The sequence below is a fragment of the Myotis brandtii genome, unplaced genomic scaffold, assembly GCF_000412655.1.
Source record: "Myotis brandtii unplaced genomic scaffold, ASM41265v1 scaffold456, whole genome shotgun sequence".
NCBI classification, from domain to species: domain Eukaryota; kingdom Metazoa; phylum Chordata; class Mammalia; order Chiroptera; family Vespertilionidae; genus Myotis; species Myotis brandtii.
The window spans coordinates 1713806-1739346 of NW_005367431.1; the positions used below are offsets into that span (position 1 = coordinate 1713806).

The 25541-nt window shown below is 48.2% G+C and overlaps 1 protein-coding gene across 1 annotated transcript; it reads right to left on the minus strand.

The window, feature by feature from the left end:
• Positions 1-2: 2 nt before the first annotated feature.
• OPRD1 (opioid receptor, delta 1) lies at positions 3-25541 on the minus strand (the record flags this gene model as incomplete). Its single annotated transcript, XM_005875244.2, has 3 exons — positions 25420-25541; positions 3094-3443; positions 3-460 (listed from the first exon to the last, which is right to left on the minus strand). Coding segments are annotated over exons 1-3 (867 nt in total), but the record flags the coding sequence as incomplete, so codon positions are not given.

The window sequence follows — 25541 nt, forward strand, 5'->3', positions numbered from 1 at the left end:
TTGAAGCCGCCGGGCTCCTGGCGGCCGCAGGGCCAGCGGCAGAGCTGGCGGAAGCAGCGCTTGAAGTTCTCGTCCAGGAAGGCGTAGAGCAGGGGGTTGAGGCTGCTGTTGGCGTAGCCCAGCGCGATGCACAGGTGCAGCGCGGCCACCACGAGCGGGTCGCGCCGGTTGATGTCCACCAGCGTCCAGACGATGACGAAGATGTGGATGGGCGCCCAGCACACCACGAAGGCGCCCACCACCACCAGCACCATGCGCGTGATGCGCCGCAGGCTGCGGTCCTTCTCCTTGGAGCCCGAGAGCACGCGCACACTGCGCAGGCGCAGCAGCATCAGGCTGTAGCACACGGTGATGATGAGGATGGGCACCACGAAGGCGAAGAGGAACACGCAGATCTTGGTCACCGTGTCCCAGTACCAGCTGGGGCTGGGGAACTGGAGCGTGCACACCACAGCTCCGTCTGCATCAAGGAAAGAAAGAAGAACAGGCAGGGTAAGGGGAATGGGGGCCTCAGGGGCTCGGCCTGCCTGCGACCCTCCCTTCTCAACTTGGTCCGGTCCCACCGCCTCCTCCTGGCCTTTACTCAGGGTGATTCCTCTACCTGGACTCCCCTCCGTTGCACGTGGTAAACTCTTACTCGTCTTTCAAGACCCCAGCTGGATTGGCCCTAGTACAGAAGGCCTTCCTATATTCTCTCCAAGTCCCTTTAGAAGCCCAACAATAATGCTATAATTTAGCCTAAGCTCACTAAATGCCAGTTATTATGATAACTGAAAACAGCTCACACATTTCCAAAGTAGTTTCAGTGGGAACGATATTGCTAAACTGACATAGAGAGAGAGTTAAGAGCAGGACTCAGGTCCTATTAATTGTGTGGTGTGGCCTTCAGCAAACTATTCAAACCTCAAGAGCTTCCCTAAAGTGGGACTAACAACAGTATCTAAACCTCATAGGGCTGTTGTGAGGATTAAATGGGCAAAGCATGTAAAGCACATAGCACAGTGGGGTTCCAGCCCTTGGTGCACTCACAGGGCAGATACATGGGGGAGTCCAAAGGTCGGGGCTAGGGCTGGGGAGGCAAATCTCAGCTTAATGGCAAAAACTTCCGACTGCCAGACTTGTCCAGAGATAAGAGGGGCACCCAGGAGGGCATGAGCTCCCTGTCCCTAGAGTGTGGGCTTGGGCTGGATGCGCAGCTTATGGGATGTTGTGAGATACCGATACAGGCTGAGGCTGGCCCAGGAGACTCCCAGGTCTTTTGGAATTCTGGAATTTGAGGAGCTACACAGTGGACTTGGAGCCTGAGAGTTGTGAGAAGGGGGCTGGGAATCCACAGACGGAATGGACCTGGGACATCAGGCTGGCAGGATCCACATGGATAACTGAGTCGCAGAACTTCACTGTACAGATGGAGGACAGGCCCAGAGAGGAGCAGCACTGTGCAAGGTCACACAGCAAGTGGCATATAAGTGCTGATGGCACACCCTGGGGAAGTTGTGTGTGTGTGTGTGTGTGTGTGTGTGTGAGAGAGAGAGAGAGAGAGAGAGAGAGAGAGAAGGGGGGGAAGTGAGGAGGCCCATCTGGCCCAGCCCCCAGCAGGGCTGTAGTTAATGGCCCGTAAACTGAAGGCTGACAGTGAGGAATAGGGCCCAGCTGCTGAGTCAAGACCAATAAGCTCAGAGACTTGATAAGGGCTCTACCCTTGTGAGAGTCAGCGATGGCCAAGAAGCCTCCCACCAAGCCTGTTCCCCTCTCCCACCACAGCACTGATGATCTGCAAACTTTCACTGCAGGGGCCAAAAGGAGCAACAGATACAGGGCCAGGAGCCTTGGGTTTTAGGCCAAATTCCACCAAATGCCTGGCTGTGTGACCCTAAATAAACCATGGAGATAGGAGTCTGCGTTGTCTATCTCATAGGCTTAATCATCTTAATTGCTGCTATTTATTGGGCCTTGGCAATGAGCCAATACTTGTCCTAAGTATTTTACACATACAACCTCATTTAATCTTCTCAACACCCCATGATATAGCGTGGCTCAGAGAGGTTAGTGACCAGTGACTTTGGCACCACTTCTTTACATCAAGTTGGAGTCATGTGACCAGCTATCACCAGGAAGAGATGGGCCATAACATGGAAAAGTGGTTGTGCTTTCTCACCACTCCCTCTCCATATTCATCTGCTGCCCAGACCCAGCAGTGGAGGATTCCAAAACCATCATATGGAGCCTGGGTCCCTGAACGATGTGTGGCATAGAGACCCTCCTCTTGCTCACATTGAACAGTAATGTGAGTAAGAAATAAATTTCTACCCTAACCGGTTTGGCTCAGTGGATGGAGCGTCGGCCTGCGGACTGAAGGGTCCCAGGTTCGATTCCGGTCAAGGGCATGTACCTTGGTTGCGGGCACATCCCCAGTGGGGACTGTGCAGGAGGCAGCTGATCGATGTTTCTCTCTCATCGATGTTTCTAACTCTCTATCCCTCCCCCTTCCTCTCTGTGGAGAATCAATAAAATATATTTTTTTAAAAAGAAGGAAAAAAAAGAAATAAACTTCTACTGTTTTAAGCCATTGCACAGCTCCCCTGACTGATAGAGGTGGTTACTATACTAATAATTACCATTTTGCTCTGAAGAAATGCACCTATCTATCTGTCATTCTCTGAAGGCCAATCTCTAGGCGTTGCTTTGGTCATTTGAGCCAATGATTTCAAACTGGGGTGGAAGGGAATTTGGGATGGGACTGCAGACCTTGTGGCCTCCATTGCTCATGGATCAGTGACAGCCTCACCCCACTGGCCACCCATCTATCTCCTTAAAGGTCAGTCATCCACACACTTCTGGCCAGCGGCTACATGCTCACAAATCCGCCATCCATAATCCCATTGATAATTTCCTTTGGCCAGCAATCCATATGACTACTGACTAGCCATTCATCCTCACCACAGTCAACCATTCCCATTCCCATTGGTTGACTATCCATATTCCCACTGGCCAGTCATCCACACTTTCATTGATCAGCAGTCCATATCTCTACCCTCGTAAGTGGCCTATAAACCCACAGAGGCCCATGTGCTGCCTCCTGTGGCCACTCACCCCGGGGACGGGTCACAGCCATGATCATGATGGGTACACCAACACCTGATGCCAGGACCCATATGCAGATGTTGATCAGCTTGGCCTTGGCGGGGGTGCGGAAGTCCAGGGCCTTGACAGGGTGGCAGACAGCAACATAGCGGTCAACACTCATCATGGTGAGTGTGAAGATGCTGGTGAACATATTATAGTAGTCGATGGAGAGCACAGCCTTGCAGAGAAGTTCCCCAAAAGGCCACGTCTCCATCAGGTACTTGGCGCTCTGGAAGGGCAGCGTGCTGGTGGCCAGTGCATCTGCCAAGGCCAGGTTGAAGATGTAGATGTTGGTGGCTGTCTTCATCTTCGTGTACCTTAAAAGGAAATGCACATATAACTCTCCCAATGCACAGATTTCTGTTTCACTTGAAACTCAGGGAGGCGAAATGACTGATCCAAGGTCACACAAAAGTCCAGGGCAGAGGAGGGACTAGAACCCTGACCTCTCTGATTCAGCATCATTCCTTTCCATTCTAACAGATGAAAGAGCATTTATCTGGCTTGGAGTAACTTTGGCAGAAGGTATTTTAGGAAAAACCCTTATCTTTTAAAAATAAAACAGCTCCAGAGGGAAACAGGTCTAGGTTCGAATCCTGCCTCTACTGTTTGTCAGCTGAATGCTTCTGGGCTAGTAACTTGACCTTTCTAAGTCTTAGTGTTCACAACTGTAAAAAGAGGGACAATATTTTTACCAATCTCATTAAGTTGTTATGAAATGTAATGAGATGATATAGCACTTAGGACAGAGCGCAAAGCATGATAAGTGCTTGGTATATGATAGATGTTATTATTCTTCAAGTATAAAGAACGAAGCTGGGGGCTAGACCAGAGTGACCTGACCCTCTACCACTGACCTGGCCTTTTGGGAATATGATTGGGCAGCTCTGATGGAGGGACTCTGCCTAGCAGAAAGATTAGGACCTTAGACCACCTGGAATGTCCTCCATGGGCTCCCAGTCCTTCCTACTGTCCTTTCCAGACTATCTTATTCCCATACAGCTGGACTCACCCAGCTGTAGGAAAGGGGAGCAGGGGACAGTGTCAGACCTCCAACACAGAACACATGCCCAGGTGTCCAAGCCAAATGTCTGTACCCTGTACCCGAAACTCTCCATCATCCATCCCTCCACGGTCTATGCTGCCACACAGCTGCTTGCACCACAGCTGGCCCCTGTTTGGCCAACATTTCCAGTCCTGGCGGGGCACCAGGTACGCTGGAGGAGGCTCGTACACTGAAAACAGTGCCAGTGCAATGTGATCATGGAAACATACCAGTGCACCAAGGCAGGGGTAAGGACTGCTTTCATGTCCCTGGAATGATCCGAGGAACCCAAAGAAGAGCTGTCTGAGTGACTCCTCAAATTCCAGAGCAGAAGAACTCTGAGAGGTGGAGGGGAGTGATTTTATGAATGTGTGGTCCAAGGACTTCCCTCACAATCATTGGAAGAACCCCAAGAAATGCAGATCCTGGGACCCCCACCCCAGACCTTGAGATCTTAATCTCTGGGAATCTTCATCTTTAACCAGAACCCCCTCCCCCAAGTGATTCTTATGGATCCTAAAGTTTAAGAAACACGATGTAGCCTATTGCCCATGTTGAGGAGAGATGGGGAAACTGAGCCAAGGTGAGGAGTGACAGTGGCAGAGCTAAGTCAAGAACTTAGACCTCCTGACTCCCGGACCAAGGCTTTCTCTCCACTCTACCCCAAGGGTGGAACCGCACTTCTGCCTCTACCCCTCTAGGCTGGACCGATGCGTGCCCTCAAGGTGTTTGGAATGACTGAATGGATTCTACCGGCTAAGGCTCCATGATGTCACTGATTTGTTGGCTTTAAAAAAAAGATGCTGAGTCACTCATTGTCCTCCAGGGCCAGCATCTGTCCTACTCTCTTCCAAAATAGCCGTCACTTGCCCTGCAGCTGGAGAAGCAGAAAGTTTTGCTGGAAGACAGCAGAATTGCAAGTCTTGGAAAGTCTGTCTTCAGTGGGGTGCGGGATCACAGCTGTGTGGGAGGCAGTCTCAACCCCACAGCTGACTCGTCTAATTTTGCTTCTTTTACGCAGAACAATTAGAGGCTGTTCTTTGCCTGCTATTTTGATTTATGAAGGCTCCTTCAATTCCCAGGGCTGGGCGGGGGGGGGGTGAGATGCTGGGAAGTAGGTGATGAAGCTGCTGTAGCTGATCCAGGCAGGGCTGAGAGGCCGAGTGCTGCCAGCCAGCCAGAGCCCCCTCTCCTCACAGGCCTCCCCACCCCGCAGCTAACCAGCCCCCAGCCCTGTCCTGTTGGCCTCTTCTGACAAATCATGCCGCTCTGCCCTAGTTGGTTTGCTCAGTGGTTAGACCACCGGCCCTTGGCCTGAAGGGTTGCGGGTTCAACTCCCAGCCAAGGACACGTACCTCAGTTGCAGGCTCGATCCCCAGTGCTGGTTGGGAGTGTGCAGGAGGCAACCAATCGACGTGTCTCTCACACATTGATGTTTCTCTCTCTCTGTTTCTGCCCCCCCCCGCCTTCCACTTTCTCTAAAATTCAGTGGAAAAAATATCCTTGGATGAGGATTAACCAAAAAAATAAATAAATAATCATTCCGCTTTCCTGCGCTCAAGGCCAATTCCACAAACTGGCCCCAACCACCTCTTAGGCCTCAGCTCCCAGAACCTTCCTTTGATGGCTGTCCCCCCCACCCCTCACTTCTTCCCTGTTCCTTGGACACATCCAGCCCACTTCCACCTCAGGGCCTCTGGACTGCTGCTCACTCTTCCTAGAAGCCTTGAGTCCCCAGTTGTGCACGGCTTGCTCCTTCACTTAACTCAGGACTCTATTCAAATGTCGCCTCCTCAGAGAGGCTGCCCTGACCTCCCTATCCCTACCATCACTCTCTCGCTCCTAACACTGCTTCATTTTCTTTATATCACGAACTACCGCCTGACTTAATATTTATCTTCTTTTCTGTCCATTTGACTCTCTCGCCCACATAAACTCCCCGAAGACAGGCCTTTTGTCCATTTTGTTCCCTGCTGTATTACCGGCCCTACCAACAGTGCCCGGTAAATAGCAAGCTTTCAATAGGCATCTGTTGTATAGGCCAGGTCTCACCAGCTCTCACAGGGACCACCACAGCAGCCTCTCCGCCCCTCAAGTCATCATCCACATAAGCCGGGGTGCTCACAATAACAGGCAGATTTGCTCAGGACACTTTTCTGTTTACAGTCCTTCTGTGGCTCCCCATTGCCATCTGGATAAAAGCCAAACCCCTCAGACGGGCATTCCATCTGCGCGAGCTCCTTTCCCACAGTGCCTTCCGCACCCAGACACTCCATCTCGCATCCCCTCCCCGCTAAGAGACAGCCACTATAATGGTTTGGCGGGCCTCCTTCCAAACCACATATATGCATATAGCTTTTTATAAAATTTTATTTCTGCCAGTGTAATCCAATGACATCATATAAAAAGTCACATAGCACCATAATGAAAATAGGTGCCCCTCTGCCCGCCCCTTCCCCATGCCTCTGGCCTGCTCGCCAGAGCCACCACTTTTCACGTTTTTAGTTATTCTTCTAATCATTATCTCCATCATTCTAAACAGCATGTTTAAATGGTGGTTTCCTGATGTAGCCATGTTAGACAGTAGCTGAAGTTTGTATTCGGTCGAGCCAGGCTAGGCAGCCATGACAAACAATCCCAAAATCTCAATGGCTTAACACAACCAAGGTCTCTCCCTCACCCCTGCAGAGTGCTGTCAGTGCTTCCAGGACTATACGCCACAAGATAATCCCAGCCTGCTGTAATCGCTAGGCTCTGCCTGAGGCTTCCTTGATCACTGGAGGGAGGGAGAAGAGACAGCTACAGGGCCGGCTCTGGTCTAGCTGCAGCATAGCACTTCCACCTGAAGCCCATGGACTAGAACTAGTCCTGTGGCCCCAGCCAACAGCAAGTGGCTGAGAAGTGAAGTCTTTTATGTATCCAGAAGCAGGGAGAATCAGGTATTACGGAACACTAGTAATGACCTCCCCCACTCTCTTACACTACCCAATGCCACCGCCCCTCCCCATTCTTCCAATATAGTTTTACCACAATTTTTAAAATTTAAGTTAAACCGATATTCAAGGTTTATACTCTTTTTTGTGAGGTTTATATTCTTTTTTAAAAAATATATTTTATTGATTTTTTACAGAGAGGAAGGGAGAGGGAGAGAGAGTTAGAAACATGGATGAGAGAGAAACATCCATCAGCTGCCTCCTGCACACTCCCTACTGGGGATGTGTCCGCAGCCAAGGTACATGCCCTTGACTGGAATCGAACCTGGGACCATTCAGTCCAGCTCTATCCACTGAGCCAAACCGGTTAGGGCGTGGGGTTTATATTCTTATGACTTTGTCGATATTGTCCACTGCTGAGCCAAATGGTATGCTATAATCACATTTATTTTCTACTACAGATTTTTGTTTTTCCTGGAATTAATAATTGCCTCCTTTTTTTTTTTCATTTGTACACATATTGCTAAATCTCCTCAAACATTCCAGCAGACCCATAAAATGCCTTTCCCATGTAGTCACATAATATACCAGTTCCTTTTCCTAGTGATCTATCTCCTGGAGTCACTCTCCTTCCCTTTCTTTTTTTTTTAAAATCCTCACCAGAGGGTATGTTTCCATTAATTTTTAGAGAGAGGGGGAAAGCGAGGGAAACACAGAGAGAATGCCCTTGACCGGAATCGAACCCGGGACCCTTGGGTCCGCAGGTTGACGCTCTACCCACTGAGCCAAAGCAGCTAGGGCCCTCCTCCCCTTTCACTCTGCGGGTGGTTTCTTTCCAGACCAGCTGCACACCTGTGCTCTTGTGTTAGAGCACCTGCTTTCTGGCTTACACGTCTTTTCTATCTTGGTTTATGCCCTCGTGTTGGTGCAGTACATCTTTTAGTCCCTTCCTAAGAAAGGACACATAGAAAATAACATTTTTACACTCTTCCATGTCTGACAATGCCTTCCTTCTATCCTCACTTCCGATTTCTCTGACTGTATAAGGATGAGTAGGTTGAAAATCATTTTCCATCAGAATTTTGAAGGCCTGGCTTCCTCATCTTCTAACTTCCCTGTTGCCCCTGAAGTATCTGAACCATTCTGACTCCTGGTGATTTGTCAGCTGCCCTCTCTGGCCAAGAAACTTCTAGTATTGTCTCTTTATCCCTAGTATTCTGACGTCCGTGGTGATGTACTTTGGGTGGTTCTTTTTCATTTTATTGGGCCCTCTCAGTCTGCAGATTCATGTCCTTCGATTTGAAATGTCCTTATAGTTATTGGGTCATTTCCACCTCTGCTTTGTCTGGACAATCCGTTAGTCAGACATTGGGCCTCCTGGATTGATCTCAAATGTTCTTACTTTCATCTCTTTGTCTTTGGGGGACATTTCCTTTTCATTATCTCTCAACCTTTTTATTGACTTTTTTTTTTTTAAGTTATGGCTCTTGTGTTTTGTTTTTTCAGTGCCCTTTCTTCTTATTCCTTTTTATAACATCTTATTTCATGGATACAATATCCTCTCTGACCTCTCTAAGGATATAATAGTTTTTTGTATTTTCTTCTGCTCTCTGCATTGTCTTTTTGCTTCGAACATTTTTGTTTAACTGTCTGTATTGGCCTTTCTCTTCTATTCTGGAGACTGCCTTCACCTATCTGGTAATATGTGACTAAAGGTGGATCTTTCCATGAAGCACTAAACTAATTGACAGGGGTGTGTCAGCACAGGGCCCTGTTGGGGGACTGAGAAAGATCTGGCTTTACACTGGGGGACAGCTAAATATCAGTTCTCTTCTCTGAGGCTTTCAGAAAAGAATCCTCCCATCTCCTGCTGGCAACACACATCTGGCTGTAGGGATTCTGGTAGCAGAGACAGAGACCACCTTGGGATCCCTCCATTTTCCATTCGGTATCTCACCCTGACCCTTCCTGCGTCTGCTGGCCCTGAGCTCGGAGTTTCTCCAGGCTAACTTCTCGAGGGAAAAAATCTTGACTTCCTGCAAAATAGGGGTAGTCACCTGGTTGGGCAGGGCCTAAGAGTGAGAGGCCTAAATGTCTCACTGCTCCCTCGATGGAGACTCAACCCCCTGCCTGTTTTCATTCCCACACCCCACCCCTGCTCAGCCTGGTACTCCTCTTCCAATTGCTTTTCATCTTCCAAAGAGGTGTTGACATCTCTTAAGAGACATAAGCTGAGGCATAAAAGGTAAAGTGACTTGCCCAAGTCACATGGGCAAGTGAGTGGCAGAGCTGGTATTTAATTGAGGCATTCAGTGCCAACACACCTGGTAATGACTTTGCTCTACTGCCCCTCAGTGCGTGTTACCTTCCTTCCTCCCCCACCTCCCACAGTTAGTGAAAAAGTCAAGGGATGTGAGCTTATGCTAAAGGTCTTCACTCCTCCAATAGGCATTAGCAAGCACCTCTTATGTGCCAGGCACTGAGTAGGGGACATAGGAGAGAAGGTGATAGTCTGGCTCCTTGAAATGTATGGTCGTAGGGAGGGGGCAGACATTAAACAAATCGCTGTATTAATTAGTGCACAGTTACCCACTATTACCACTCTACCACGAAGAACAAGGGAAGGGTTTAGTGATGGACATTACCAGTGGGAGCACGAGGGGGTTCGTGGGAGGAGCCTGGCATGGACCGGGAGGTCACCGATGGCTGCTCTGAGGAGATGTGCAATGAACTGAACTGTGTCCCCCACATTCCCGTCGGAGCCCTACCCATGTGACGGTGTTTGGAGATCGGGCCTTGGGAGAGCCTTAGGGTTATATGAAGTCATGATGGGACTAGTGCCCATTTCAGAAGAGACACCTGTTATAAGGGCACTAATATCTCTCTCTTTCTCTCCTTTTCCCTCCCCGCCCCCCCCCCCCCCCCCCCGCCGTCGCTCCCTCTCTCCTTGTCATGCGAAGCTAGGAAGAGAGCTCTCTGGCACCTTGATCTTGGACCTTCGCCTCCAGAACTATGAGAAAATAAGCTTCTGTTGCTTAAGCTACCCAGTTTGTGGTGTTTTGTTATGGCAGTTCGAGCTGAGATGAAACGACATCTGTGCCAGGTTGGAAAGAATGAGGAGTCAGTCCTGTGAAGATGAAGGGCGAGGTTGTTTCGGACGGAAAGAACAACATGTACAAAGACCCTGTGGCAGGAAAGAGCCTGGTGAGCTGCAGGAATCGTCATAAATCAAGTGCAACTAAAGGGGAGTGAGCCAGAGAGGAAACAGCAGGAGAGGCAGCAGCAGTCCGCTGCTAAGCAGTCAGTCATGCGGAACCTTCGGGCCAGAACAAAAAGTGTGGATTTTATTCTGAGTGCAAGGGGTTGCGGGGAGTCATCAGAGATTTTAAGCCGAGGAGTGATCTGGTCTGATCTATGTGTGCTTCTTTAAAAATCACTCTGACTACTGCGTGGAGGCTAGACGGAGGCAGAGCAAGAAGGGGCAAGAGACTGAACTTTCTAGAAAAATAAAGTGCTTATTGCCCCACCCCCAAAATCCTACATTGGTTTCTAATTTTTTTCCCTTTTTCAAAAAGTTGTGGATATGACATTGAGCTCCTTCTTTAATACCATATTAAAAATGAACTGAAAATGGATGAAAGAGCTGAAACTATAAAACTCTTAGAAGAAAATATGGGAAAAGCTTCATGACACTGGATTTGACAGTGGTTACTTAGATATGATACCAAAAGAATAGGCAACAAAAAATAAAATAGATAAATTGGGCTACATCAAAATTAAAAACTTTTGTGCACCAAAGGACACTCCCAACAGAGTAAAAAGGCCACCCACAGACGGAATACCTGCAAATCACATATCTGATAAGGGAATTAATATCCAAAATATATAAAGAACTCCTACAACTCAAAAAACAAACAACAACAAAACCACAACCCAATCCGTGTGGCTCAGTGGTTGAGCACTGACCCAGGAACCAAGAAGTCACGGGTTTGATTCCCTGTCAGTGCACATGCCGGGTTTTGGGCTCGATCCCAGGAGGGGGCATGCAGGAGGCAGCCCATTGCTGAAGTTTCTCTCTCATCAATGTTTCTATCTCTCTATCCCTCTCCCTCCTCCTCTCTCTAAAAATCAATTTTTAAAAATATTTTTAAAAAACACAGATTTTTTTAAAAGGTCAAAGGACTTAAATAGGCATAACTCTGAAGATATATAAATGACCAATAGGCACCTGTAAAGATGCTGAACATCATTAATCATTAGGGAAATGTAAATCAAAATCACAATGAGATAGTACTTCATACCTAGCAGGATGGCTACTATTAAAAAAATACAGAAAATAAATACTGGCAAGGATGTGGAGAAACTGAAACCCTTGTGCTCTGCTGGTAGGAATGTAAAGTGGTACAGATGCTGTGGAAAACAGTACAGCAATAGCTCAAAAAACTAAAATAATTGCCATATGATCCAGCAATCCCACTTCTGGGTATATAACCAGAAGATGTAAAAGTAGGATCTCAGATATACATACACCCCATGTTCATAGCAGCATTATTCACAACAGCCAAACGCTGGAAGCAATCCAAGCGTCCACGGATGGATGAGTGGATAAACAAAATGTGGTACAGCCAATGGAATACTATTCAGCCTTAAAAAGGAAGGGAATTCTGACACCTGCTATGCCATGGATACACCTTAAGGACATTGTGCCAAGTGAAGTAAGCCAGTCACAAAAAGACAAATACGACATGAGGTACATAGAGTAGTCAGATTCATAGAGGCAGAAAGTAGAATGGCAGTTTCTGGGATCTGGGGGAGAGGGCTATGGGGATTTATTATTTAACTAGAGGCCCGATGCATGAAATTCATGCAAGAGTAGGCCTTCCTTCCCCTGGCTGCCGGCACTGGTTTCCCTCCGGCCACCGGGGACCCAGGCTTCCCTCACAGCCCCGGCTTCCTCCTGAAGGTCGTCTGGAAGGACATCCAGTCTAATTAGCATATTACGCTTTTATTAGTATAGATTAGAACAGAGCTTCAGTTTGCAAAGATGAGAAGAGTTCTGAAGACGAATAGTGGTGACAGCTGCACAACAATGTTAATGCACTTAATGTCAATGAACTGTGCACTTAATGGTTAAGATGGTAACTTTTATGTTATGTGTATTTTACCACAATAAAGAAAAAAGGTTGTGGGTAATCAAGAGCTGTTGCTGTCTATTTTCTAAGCTGGAGAATGCAGTGAGGGAGTCCTTCAGAGCCTTTCAGATTTGGCTCCTCAACAGACAGCTGTGTGATCTTGGATAAATTATTTCACCTCTCTGAACCTGTTTTCTTGTTGGTAATTTCAGTGTAATCATGCTTTTTAGGAGCCAAAACGTGTGAAAATGTCTAGCTTACTAGCCAGCATGTAGACAAGAACTGGCAGCCTTTTTTGTTTGTTTGTTTTTTCTTCTGATATTTTTCTGCTTTTTTCTCATGAGGTTCAATCCTCACCATTGGACCCAACCCCAGAGGTGAGGTAAGCTCTGGCTGAACCTCTATTGACTCTGAGATGCATTGGGAAACCCTTTGCTTTCTCTCAAAGTCAAATCCCCATTAGCTCACCTTGAATTACGCAGCTGCTAGGGAATGTGCTCCCAAACATCACAGTCCTCGGCGAGGCTTCATCATACAAGTTCCGGAGCTCTAAACCCCTCCTGTCTTCTGTCAAACAGCCCACTGTCAGGGGAGATCATCACCACCTCTACTGACTTCCCTTCCATTTGAAGGAGACGGGGTGTGACTGCAGCACAGGCAGGGCCACATTAAACCCACACACCCTCCTGAGCTCTGGAGAGCTGGGCTTCTCGGATGACAAGCAAGCTCCTTGTAAGAATTTTCTCCCCTAGGCACCCCCGGGGCAGTTGGTTAGACTGGCTGACGTCTTAGTGCCTGGCGCCCAGAAGAAGGCTGACGCATTCCCTCCTGCGTGCAGGCCTCGATGGGACTGGTCCGACAGCTTTGTGTGGGTTGTTTGTTTCCTTTAAGCAATATTCTCTGGCTGCCTTTGCTTCCATGGGCCAGGCACTATGCCTAAAGCAGCAAATGCATGATTTCATCTCATCCTCACTGCAACGCTGAGTGTTAATGCCAGGCTCGTTCTACAGATGAGCCAAGTTAGATGGCGCTCCCAAAGACACATGGCTAGGCGGCGACAGTGACAGGATGCAAACTTCGAACTGGTTCCCAGAACCCACACTCATAACCCCTCGGGTCTGTGCTTTGCTGTTCACTGTCTCCCTGCCACCTGCACTACCTTATCAAACATTGGCCATGGCCAGGGCCCCAATCCGGAGGCCAGGACCGAGTGGAGTACACTGGTCCAGAGGTGGGCTGGCTCTATAGCATTCGTCCGGTTTTCACACCATTCCTCAACCCTGCTATGTCCCGGGCTTTGGAGACAATCTGCTCACAATCCAGGTGGGGTCAGGGAGAGACAGAACAATAAACATCAGAACAATGTCACAGGCACAATGACGGGGCCCAATGGGGAGTTACTACTTACGGGGCAAGGAGCGGAGGTCAATGCAGCACAAAATACACCCCTCTGGCAGGGGTCCTCAAACTACGGCCCGCGGGCCACATGCAAATACAAATATTGTATTTGTTCCCGTTTTGTTTTTTTACTTCAAAATAAGATATGTGCAGTGTGCATAGGAATTTGTTCATAGTTTTTTTTTAAACTATAGTCCGGCCCTCCAACGGTCTGAGGGACAGTGAACTGGCCCCCTGTTTAAAAAGTTTGAGGACCCCTGCTCTGGTCACGAGGGGCAGTAGCCAGTATTTATGAACAACTATGTGCAAGGTCTGCTCAGGCATGGTTTGATGCACTCCTTACACCTGTGTTTGTTTTGTTTTGTGTTTTAATAGAAAACAAACATTTGTTGGACATTGACTACGTAGCAGGCACTGGAAAAGCGTTCTGCGTCATTTAATCCTCACTGAACCCCCTACAGAGTAGACAGTACTTATTATTCCCAATTCACACAGAACTTACCCAAGGTTGCACAGTCAGAAAGAGGCTGAGCAGATTCAAACCCAGAGCTCTTCCCTGAAACCCCAGTGTCTGCCTTGGACTTCGGTTTCCGCTTCTCTCATGAATCCAGAGTACTCTGTGTGCCCCCCACGCATTCTCTTGAACAGTTAAAACATACGTTCCCCAGAACGTGTCACCACTATGTGCCTAGAACCTGCAGCAGCACTTAGCACAAAGCAGGTGTCCAAACACATTTGGTGAATGAATGAATGTTGATGACTCAGTCTTCCAAACTAGACTGGGACATCCTCAGGCAAAACCCGTGTCCCCTTCATGCTATCCACAGGGGACAGGACTCCCTGTGGGCAGAGGAGTCTCAGTGTCCGGACCCTTGAAAGTAACCAGTCATGGAGTGAAGAGCTCAGATTGGGACAGCCCTTCCCCACTCGCTATCTCTCTCCTTCATTCCTTCTTCGATTCCTTCCTTCTAACCTGGACCAGTCCAGGTCCCCTGAAGGACACCTGGGCCTCACCCTGTTTGCCCTGAATCTGAAGTGACTCAGCTCTGCGGCAGCAAAGGGAAATACTGTCAGATCATTTATCCAAGTAGCTCCTTTGTTTTCAACCAAACTGAGGGGAATGTTTTTTCTATTTATACACAAAGCCCCATATGGGTCAAAGTCAGGGCAAGAGACCTAAAAACCAAAACAATAACAGTAACAGCAACAAGGTAAGAGCACCAACCCACAGTCTGATCCACCTTGTGGTACCAGAGGAACCAAATCGAACAAAATGGCTTCAGCCTCGATCAAAACTCACTTGGTCCCAAACAGCGTGGATTGCTGGAGTATTTAGAATTAATTTTATTCCCAAATGCTTTTGGGAGCTCAAAAATAACAGCTGCTCACTATAAAATGTTCAAACAATACAGAATGATTTAATAAAGAAAGCTTTAAAAACATCATTACTTCTACAGACCATCGTTACAGATAGCATGCAACACACATACCCTGTTTTATATCATTGGGATCTTGCTCTAATACTGTTATGTAACCTGTTTCTCTCAAAACTATGCTGTGACCATCTTTCTATAACCATAAATACAAAATTTTTTTAACTACATTCTTTTTTTAAATATATTTTTATTGATTTTAGAGAGGAAGGGAGAGGGAGTGAGAAACAGAAACATCCATGATGAAAGAGAATCACCGACTGGCTGCCTCCTGCACGCCCCCCACTGGGGATCAAGCCCACAACCCAGGCATGTGCCCTTGACTGGAATTGAACCCGGGACCTTTCAGTCTGCAGGCTGACGCTCTATCCACTGAACCAAACCAGCCAGGGCATCATACATATAAATTAATAAAGATTTTGGTGACCAAACTGATTGTTATTCTAGTCCAGAGGTCAACCAACTTCTTTCTGAGGAGTCAGAGAGTCAATATTTTAGGCTTTGTAGGCCATATAACGTCTCTGTTGCATATTCTTTTTTATTTTATTTTATTTTATTTAACAACCCTTTAAGAGGATAAAAGTCATTTTTAGCTCAAGAACAGACTTCAGGCTGAATCTAGTCTCACTTAGAGATACTAAACCTCCCAAATAAAGTTACTTAATACATCCCCTGTTGAAAGACACACAGGCTGTTTCCTCTCTTTTTGTTATTATAGATAAGGCTGTGATACACATCTTCGTGCACCCAGCTATCTGATGGTCTCCGAGAGAAAGAAATCCTAGAATCTGAGCTAGACGGAAACTTCACAGAGAGGGCATTCCCTCTATGGCCCTCCAGGCACATGGCTTCGCAGTTTCTACTTGAGTGTGTTGGAGACAGCAAACCCCCACCTGCAGGCACAACCCATCCCGTTGTTGGCACAACTCACAGGGTAGTCAAGTTCTTTCTTTTCTCTTTTTTTTTTTCCAAAAAAAGGGGGGGAAAGGGTGGAGGGGGGATGGGGCAGGGCTAAAGACTGGCTCCTTCTTACCTGACACTATTTTTCCTGGTTCTGCCCATGGAATCACAGAAACTAAACCTAACCCTCCTGCCTCCCACATGGTGGAAAGTGGAGATAGTAACAGTACACATCTCATCCAGCTTTGGGGAGACCTGAGTTAACACAAGGAAGTACTCGGTACGTGTCAGCTGTTACGGCTGGTTGGTTAGCGGCCTCTCAGCGCGGTGTGGCCATTCTTGGAGCTCCCATCTTGGTTTGCCCTCATGTGTTCATTAATGAGATTATCTGAGTGAAGAAGACACCACTTCTTAGGTGAATGGAGGGCCCGAGACGATGCAGGGAAATCACGTCACAGACACAGATGGTGCTCGGGCCTGGCTTCTCCCATCTCTCCAGGCAAGTAAATGAGGCCAAATCCCTTTTCTGTGGGATCTGCAATTTCAATCCACATGGCCATACGCCCCAGCCAGCACAGATGGCTCCTGAGGACAGGTTCCCAGGTCTCTGCCCGTGGCTGGCTCTTCCACCCATTACCAGATGTGGTGTTCATGTATGTCCTACCAAACCGGCATCACTGCTGGCAGAACGTCAGCTGAAGTGGCACCCCTGTCACACAGGCCCCACAGATCGGCCTCCCCAAGTCACACCGTTTTCATCTCCTTCTACTTTTAAACCACTCCAGAAATTCCCCGTTCCCTGCACCTCCCCGTCAGGGGCCAGGCACTCAGCAGATACTGTCACCACCAAGGCTTCCATAACTGAAAGTGGCCCTGAGGCCGTCCAAGCCACGGACAGCCAGGGAGGTGCTCATGCAAAGAAGACCTAGCAAATGCATCGTGGGCTCAATGCAAGGGGGAGACGCCGATGATGATGAAAACTCAGAGGACAGTGAATTGAGCATGGAAGACGAGAGCATTGCTCTCTCTCCAGCTAAACCTAGTCGCAGGTCCGGAAACCTGAGCCCCTGGAAAAGAGTGACAATGATTCTGACTTTCTTGCCAAGGGACCCACGCAGATGAAAACCCTCAGATTTGTAGCCTCCTATGTGTTACTCCATGAAGCTTAAACCAGAGCAAACTCCAAAGATGATTTTTTTTTTTTTGCCTTATCTCCTTAAAGTGGGAAATGTGTGAGCTTAGTGATTCACATCCACAGGACAAAAACTTGAGGAAAAATAAGTTTCTATGTAAGTTTTGATTATTGTTGTCGGCACATACGTCCTCTAAGAGTCGGTGGGACAAACCTGGGGCTGGCACTGCGCACAAGGACTCGTTTCAGGAATCAGTGTCAGACTAGTAGTCACTTGCACAATTTAGAGGCTTTTAATTCTAGCTTTTATTTCATTTTATTTAGTCTTATTTTTTTCCTCTGCATGCTCACAATACCAAGCTTTAAATGTATTTTACTAAAATTTTCTGAATGAAAGTTAGCTAAGTCAGATGAAAACCAACTTTCTTTGAAAATCAGGCAACAGAAGATCCTCTGGGTTATAAATACCCCATTTTCTCTCAGAAGGCCAGCATTCCTTCTGAGGAAAGGTGACTTAAAAAATAAACCGGAATTGAAATAGGTAGAGTAACACTAGAATTTCCCTATTGTGAAAAAACAAGTGGCAGATAGGTGGCATTGTTTGTTTGTTTGTTTTTTGGAAAGCACAGGACAATTTTCATTGTTTTTCAGTTATAAAGTCAGAAGACCTCTGAAGTTACTTCTCTTAATAAATGTTTTTAATACCATATTCTTATATTATTAAATAAATTTTACTTGGGAAAAAAAAAAAGAAAGTGGCTCTGAAAGAGACAAGTCCACATCCCAACCCCCAGTACCTGTGACTGTGGCGTATTTGAAAAAAGGGTCTTCATCGATGTGATTAAGTTAAGGCTCTCCAGATGAGCCCATCCTGGATTATCTGGGTGGGCCCTACCTCCAATGACCAGTGTGCTTGTAAGAGACACACAGGGAGAAGAGGAGACGGCCATGTGAGGATGAAAGCAGAAATCAGAGTGATGCAACCACAAGCCAAGCGATGCCTGGAGCCACCAGAAACCGGAAGGGGTGGGGAAGGATTCTCCCCAAGAGCCTTCCGAGGAAGTACAGCCCTGCAGACATTATTTTTTATTGGCTTCCAGAACTGTGCGAGAATACATTTCTGTTCTTCTAACCCAGTGGTTCTCAACCTGTGGGTCGCGACCCCTTTGGGGGTCGAACGACCCTTTCACAGGGGTAGCCTAAGACCATCGGAAAACACATATATAATTACATATTGTTTTTGTGATTAATCACTATGCTTTAATTATGTTCAATTTGTAACAATGAAATTGGGGGTCACCACAACATGAGGAACTGTATTAAAGGGTCGCGGCATTAGGAAGGTTGAGAACCACTGTTCTAACCCATCAAGTTTGTGGTAATGTGTTATGGCAGCCCGTAAATAGTAAAGGTTCAAACCAGGGAGAAGCACAGACTTGGTCACTGGACACAATATATTTAAGCCCCAGCTCTGCCTCTAACTAACAGTCTGACCTTGGGCAATTCTAACATCTCCAAGCCTCAGTTTGCCCATCTGTGAACTGGGTATATCGATCCTACCACATGAGGTGTGGTGAGTACCGCATGAGTTCATGCCTATGATGTCCCTAGCACACGGCCAGGCGCACTCTTATAACAGTAGCTTCTCTTCTTGTCCAGATGAAAATAGGTCTAGAATGATGCCTACGGAGCTGCTCCGGGGTGTCTCAGGAACCTGACTTCTGTGTTGGCCCTTGTGGCCACCACTGGTGGGACACAGAGCCCTGTGCTGCAACTTCAGCACTAGAAGAGACTCTGATCTGCAATCATTCATTAAAAACTCCTCTCCCACTTTAAAGATGGGGAAACTGAGGCCTGGAGAGGGAAAGATGTAAGGCACAAGGCTACATGTTCTCTGACTTAGAGAACTGGTTCTCCTGACTTCTGGAAGGCCACGTTCTACTCCTCCAAGCTGCATCCCCAGGATGAGTCCTAGGGAGGGTTCAGGACAGCTGAGGCCAGAGGGGAAGGGGGCTCCTGTCCAAGGCTCCAGAATTCCTGAAGCGGCGCTGGGCTCTTAGTAGATGCCTGTGTTCTAGGTCCGTGTCCAATGATCAACCAAGGTAGCTTAGGTCCATGGGTAGAACCGCCCCCATCACCGTCTTCATCTTCACCACCATCTCCATCACAGCAGCTGCACAGACTCAGTGCTTACACGGTCCTGACAGTCTACAGAATTCTACCATGACATTTACATGGATGATCTCGTTTAATGACTCCAAACACCCTATGAAATTGCTGCTATTATCACGCTCATACACAGGAGGAGAGTGGGCCTAGGAAGTGTACTGGGTTGAATAGATGTCCCCAAAATTCACGTCTACCTGGCACCTCAGAATGCAACCTTATTTGGAAATAGGGTCTTTGCAGACGAAATTCACTAAGATGAAGCCATACGAGATTAGGGTGGACCCAAATCCAATGACTGGTGGGTGTCCTTACGAAAGGAAACACAGAGACACACAGAGAGAAGGAACAGCCATGTGAAAACAGAGGCTAAAACTGGGATGCAGCTGTGAGCCCGAGGGAGGCCAAGGACTGCCCATGAGCACCAGAAGCTAGCAGCCATGTGAAAACAGAGGCTAAAACTGGAATGATACAGCTGCGAGCCCAAGGGAGGCCAAGGACTGCCCATGAGCACCAGAAGCTAGAAAGGAAGTCGTCTTCGCTAGACCCTTCAGAGGGGTGTGGCTCTGCTTGGTTTCAGACCTCTAGCCTCCTAGACTGTTGCTTTAAACCACCCAGTTTATGGTCATTTGGTACGGCGGCCCAAGGAAACTAATAGAGAGGGGTTCACCGTGTTGCCAGCCGTGGCCTAAAACACAGAAGCAATGTCTGTTAAAATTGCTCCACTCTCCAGCTCTCCCAACAAAAGGACTTTTTTTCATCAGGAATATAGAATGTTAGCACTGAAAGGAAAGATGGCTGGTGAGAGTATTCACTGAGCACTGACTAAATAAGTGCCCATGTGTGTTCATTGTCCCATGGAATCTGCACAACCACCACAGGCGGTGAGCGGTAGCAACCCCATTTTACAGATGAGGACTGTTGAGGCTCAGACACTCCTAACCTCTTCCACACCTTCTTCTCCCTGAATGTCAAGTTCAATCGCTTTGTCTTACAAATGAGGAAACCAAGGCACAGCGACAGCAGTGATCACAAAGGCTCTGTCCATTGTGGGAACAGCTTAAATAAAGCAGCTGCCAGCGAGCAGGGGTCCAGCGGGGACTCCCTCTGTTTGCAGACAAAGGGTGGTTGCTCTTCCGACTGGCAAAACAAGGCGGCTGGGCAGCAAGGGCTGCAAGCGACAGCCCTGCCCACCATTTGAGGAGTGGCGAGTGGCCAGAAATTAATTAGCTGTCTCCGTTTTGGCAGAGCCTGAGGAAGGAAGGTGGTTCATTATAATGAGACCCAGTGAGTGTGTCACAGGAGCTTAAGGACTGGACTATGGAAACACAGGGCCACTGAGTTGAACATGAGCAGGGAGGCCAGCCAGGTCAGCAACAAACAGGGCAGACTCCTCATTCCGATCAGTTCAAGAACCACAATATGCTCGTGGAAGCCACGGAGGCTTACGGATGGCTGGACCAAGGGATGGAGCAGTCGGACACAACAGAGTTCCTCAAGTGTGGCTGGTCAATCCATGGGTCTCTGGAAATAGGACATATCCCTCCTACAAACACCTACTGACCAAACACCTGAGTATCCAGCTTTGAACAAAGGATTCTACCCCCCTCCGCCCCACACACACACCCCACCACCACCACCACCACACATCTGCTCATTTGGGGGGTAGAGAAAGAGATGAGCAATCATGTGTTTGAAAATGTGTGTGGTCCCCGCTGTAATGGGACCCATGAGGGCACTGTGGAACACAGAGGAGGGGGATCAGAGAAGGCCCCTGGAGGAAAGATCTCCTGGGCTGAGAAGGGGTTATTCGAGAGAGAACCGAGACCCGAGGTCCCTGCACATTTTACTTCCCTCTTGTCTGGTAGTTGGAGGATTTTTATTATAGAACCCAGCTCAAGAGAGGGAATCTCATTAACAAAGTGTCAACTAGATATTAAGAAATGCTTAGTGATGGCTCCTTAGGGCCAGGGATCGAACTAGGAAACAAGAGAGAAGATGAATGGGACACAGTCCCTGCCCTCCAGGAGCAGCCAGTGTAAAAGGGAAGGCAAACACAGGAACAATTACACTGCAATTAGAAAACACGATTTCAGCCCAGCCAGTGTGGCTCAGTGGTTGAGCCTCAACCTATGAGCCAGGGGGGTTGCAGTTCGATCCCTCGTCAGGGCACATGCCTGGATTATGGGCTCAATCCCCAGTGGGGGGCGTGCACGAGACAGCTGATCAATGATTCTCTCTCATCATTGATGTTTCTCTCTCTCTCTCCCTGTCCCTTCCTCTCTGAAATCAATAAAAATATTTTTTTTTTGTAAAAGAAAACACTATTTCGTGACCATCTATTTTTGTGTGTGTTGCCCCTCTTTCTATGTGACAGGCTCTGGACAATCAAGTGTTTCTCTATCATCCCCATTTCACAGATGAGAAAACAGGCTCAGTGGGGTGAGCCCAAGGGTGAACAGCCAGCAAGAAGCAGACCTGGATTTGAATCCCAACCTCTCCACCTCTAAGGATGTGGCTGCCTCTCCAGCAGCTGCCAGACGACACTTAGGGTTCTTTGGGGCCTGTCAGGCATTGTCACCGGCACCCAGGCTGGACTGACCTGGGCAGGAACCCACTTCTCATGCTCCCAGAACTACTACTTCTAGCTACTCCTTGGCTCTCCCTTAGCCCGGGTAATTCTAAGTGTGGAAAGAAATGCAAGAAGAGGGGACAAGGGATTAGGAAAAGCAGGTTCCAACTCTGGCTTGGCCACAAACTCAAAAGACACAGAACATGTCCCGGGCCCCAGTTTCCTCATTTGTAAATCAGACGGACTGCACTTGACATACGAGGTGGCAGAAGCCAGGGCAGTGGTTAAGAGTGTGGGCTCTAAGATCAGAACTTGGAGTCACTGTCACTTCTCTGAGCCTCACTTTCCTCATCTATAATAGGGGGGCTCACCTCATATGGGCATAAGGATTAAACGGGAAACTATATACACATCTCTAAGCAGAGCACCTGGCACAACATAAGTGTTCAATAAAGAGAATGATCAGCCCTAACCGGTTTGGCTCAGTGGATAGAGCGTCGGCCTGCGAACTCAAGGGTCCCAGGTTCAATTCCGGTCAAGGGCATGTACCTTGGTTTCGGGCACATCCCCAGTTGGGGGTGTGCAGGAGGCAGCTGATTGATGTTTCTCTCTCATTGATGTTTCTAACTCTCTATCTCTCTCCCTTCCTCTTTGTAAAAACTCAATAAGATATATTTTTTAAAAAAGAGAGAGAGAGAATGATCATCCACGATTCAAAATTCTAGGCCTTGGTGAAAAGGTTACTTCTGCAGGGAGAAGTGCGAGGCTGTTTCTCCCTCTCTCTGTGTGATGTTTATTGAATGGGGCTTTTGGGCCGTGAAGGACTTCGAAGTTTGAGTTCTTTCTACTTATCAAGAATGACTCAGAAAGCTACAAAAGAAAGACATGATTCTTTCTGCTCACACCCACCCAGGCCAGAGACAAAGCGGCTGATTTTCGCAGCTGCACCGGGAGCTATAAATCAACAGAGCACAACCCAGATGCCCCATCCCACCCCGTATCTCCCAGCTGATAATGGGGCCTAAATTGCTCATTTAAGCCAGACTTTCTGCTCTACTCGCCCCACGATTATCCCTCTTCCTGGGCATGTTATGATGTGCTGAGTAGCCAATTGGATTTAGAGGTCCCAGGACTCTGAGCTTAATGAAATCATGCCTTGCACAGACCCCCTTCCTCTCAAAATCCAGGCATCATCTGCCAGGAAGGGGAGAGAGGGAATCTGAGATCACATCTGAGAAGCATTCTTCAAATCTCAGGCATGGTGAGAGGGGCCTGGAATTGTTTGTCTTATCTTTTCTCCACCCAAATCTGCAGTGCCAAACCTGCACCAGTGGTTATGCGGTGTCCTCTTGCACACCGCCAGTGACGGGGCGCTCCCTACATTACACAGCAGCCCAGGTCTTCTTGGAGAGCTTTGACAATTGCAAAATTTCTTATAGAAATCATACACAAACATAAGTGTTCCAGAATGTTCACAGATGCATTATTTAGATTGGCATAATATTAGAAATCATGTAAGTCCCCCCCACATAGAACACACTCATATAATGCAGCCATAAAAATAATCATGTTTTCAGAGAGTGTTTGATACCATGAGTACATGCGCATGAGATAATGTTAAGTGAAAAGGCAGTTTACAAAATAGTTTATATAATGTGCTCATTATTTCAATAAAGTGTGATCCTCGTGGCATTAAAACAGAGAGAGAGAGAGAGAGAGAGAGAGAGAGAGAGAGAAAAGAAATACACCAAAATGGCAAAGCTTTTCTCTGAAATAACCACTGTGTTACCTTTATAGTAAAAGAATATTTCTAATATTGAACTGATCAAGTTTCCCTGTAGTATCCACCCAATAAGTCTGGTTCCTATGGGGCTTGATAAATATCGATCAAATGAATGAGAAGCAAGTCTCACTCCTCTTCTAAGTAGACATAATAATAGAAAATGTTTGCTGAATACTTACTAAATGCCTGGTTCTGTGCTGCAGTCCCTCACGTCATACCTCATGAACTTCTCCTAACCCCCAGTCCCCCGTATGGATCTATTACTACTCCCATTTCACAAATGAGAAAACTGAGGCTCAGAGAGGTCGTGTATATATGGCCCCAGCTCATTCTCTCAGTAAGTGGCACAGCTGGGACGTGATCCCAGGTCAGTCTGGCTCCAATGTCCAGGCTCCCATCAGCTGTTACCCCACACAGAGGCCTCAGAGGTATATAATATCCCCTGTTCCTCCCTCCTCTCCAGGATGCATTGTATTCCCACTTTACAGGCAAAGAAATGAGCTTCAGAGGTAAAGTCACAAGCCCAAAGATACAGCCAGTATGTGGCTTTGAACTCGGGATTTGAACTTCGTTATGTCTGGCTTCGGAGCCCCAGCTCTGCCACTATATCACCCTGCTTTCCTGCCCCAAAGGGTCTTTGGATCTTCCCTTGCAAACCTTCCCCCTGCACTCCAAAATGCCTAAGCTCAAAACTGACAAGCAGAATTCATTCATTCATTCACTCACTCATTCATTCCACCAATCAACTGACTCACTTATTGGTTGTGCCAGGCCCTCCGTGGAGAGTCAGATAGAGCAGAGGCTTTTCTCTGTCCTGGGCTCCCCAGTGGCACAGCTGGGACGTGATCCCAGGTCAGTCTGGCTCCAATGTCCAGGCTCCCATCAGCTGTTACCCCACACAGAGGCCTCAGAGGTATATAATCTCCCCTGTTCCTCCCTCCTCTAACAGACACCCCCAGCTCTCGCCCCCATTCCTCTTGTGTCTCATGGACAGCAGGAGCAGAGTTGAAGTGGAGAGGATTTGCCGTCAAGAAAGACCTGATTTGTACCATCTGGCTGTGAGGGGCACCTACTCCCTCACCCATCCGTGAGAATGTCTAGTCCCCACGACAGAGCTGTTGTGAGGCTTGGAGAAGCCTCCTGCCAGCCTCTGGCACATGGCAGGAGCTCAGGAGAGGCCCCTCGGTGCCCTCTGTGACTCCTGGACTCAGTGGCTTGGGTCTGAGTCACACACACTCCTCAGGGAATGAACCCAGGGCCTGGGAAGTGTTGGCTCCGGGCAAGGCCAGAAGGCAGGGCAGGAGCACCAGCCTGGGCCGCTGCTCGCTCTCCCTGCTCTGCCTCACCACGAGTCACCTGGCAGCCTCCTGACTTCCTGTAGGTCTGACAGTGCTTCGGGGGACAACTGAGGCCAGGGTTTCAGGGGCCAGCCCAAGGTCACACAGCTCTCTCTTCCATCACCCAGAGCTGGCCTCTCTGGTTTCCACACACTGAGGCCCTCCCCGCCCAATCCACCTCACACCCACCCACACCAAACTCATCCTCCTGAACACCATTCTGGACAGACATTGCTCCGAAGTCCTTCCCCCACGGCCTGTGACCCAAAGCTCCCGTTTCCCAGCACGGCCACCTTATCCTGGGACCCGAGAACCTGTCCAGCCCCAGCTCCCACTGCCCAGGCTTGAAACTGGAGCCTCCGTTCGACCTCCAGCCCCTAGCACAGCCCTGCCAGGCTGTCTCCTTCCTCAGTCCTGTCTCCCCGCCTCCCCAGCCCCACCAGAATGACTCCCTGCAATTACCGGGGGCGGGTCCACGGAGTTCCTCTAACATGTGCGGGAACTGTGGAAGGCAGAGACATAGCTGGTGGATTCACCCCTGGCTCCAAAGCCTGGCCGAAGCTCAGCACACTGCAGGCACCTGA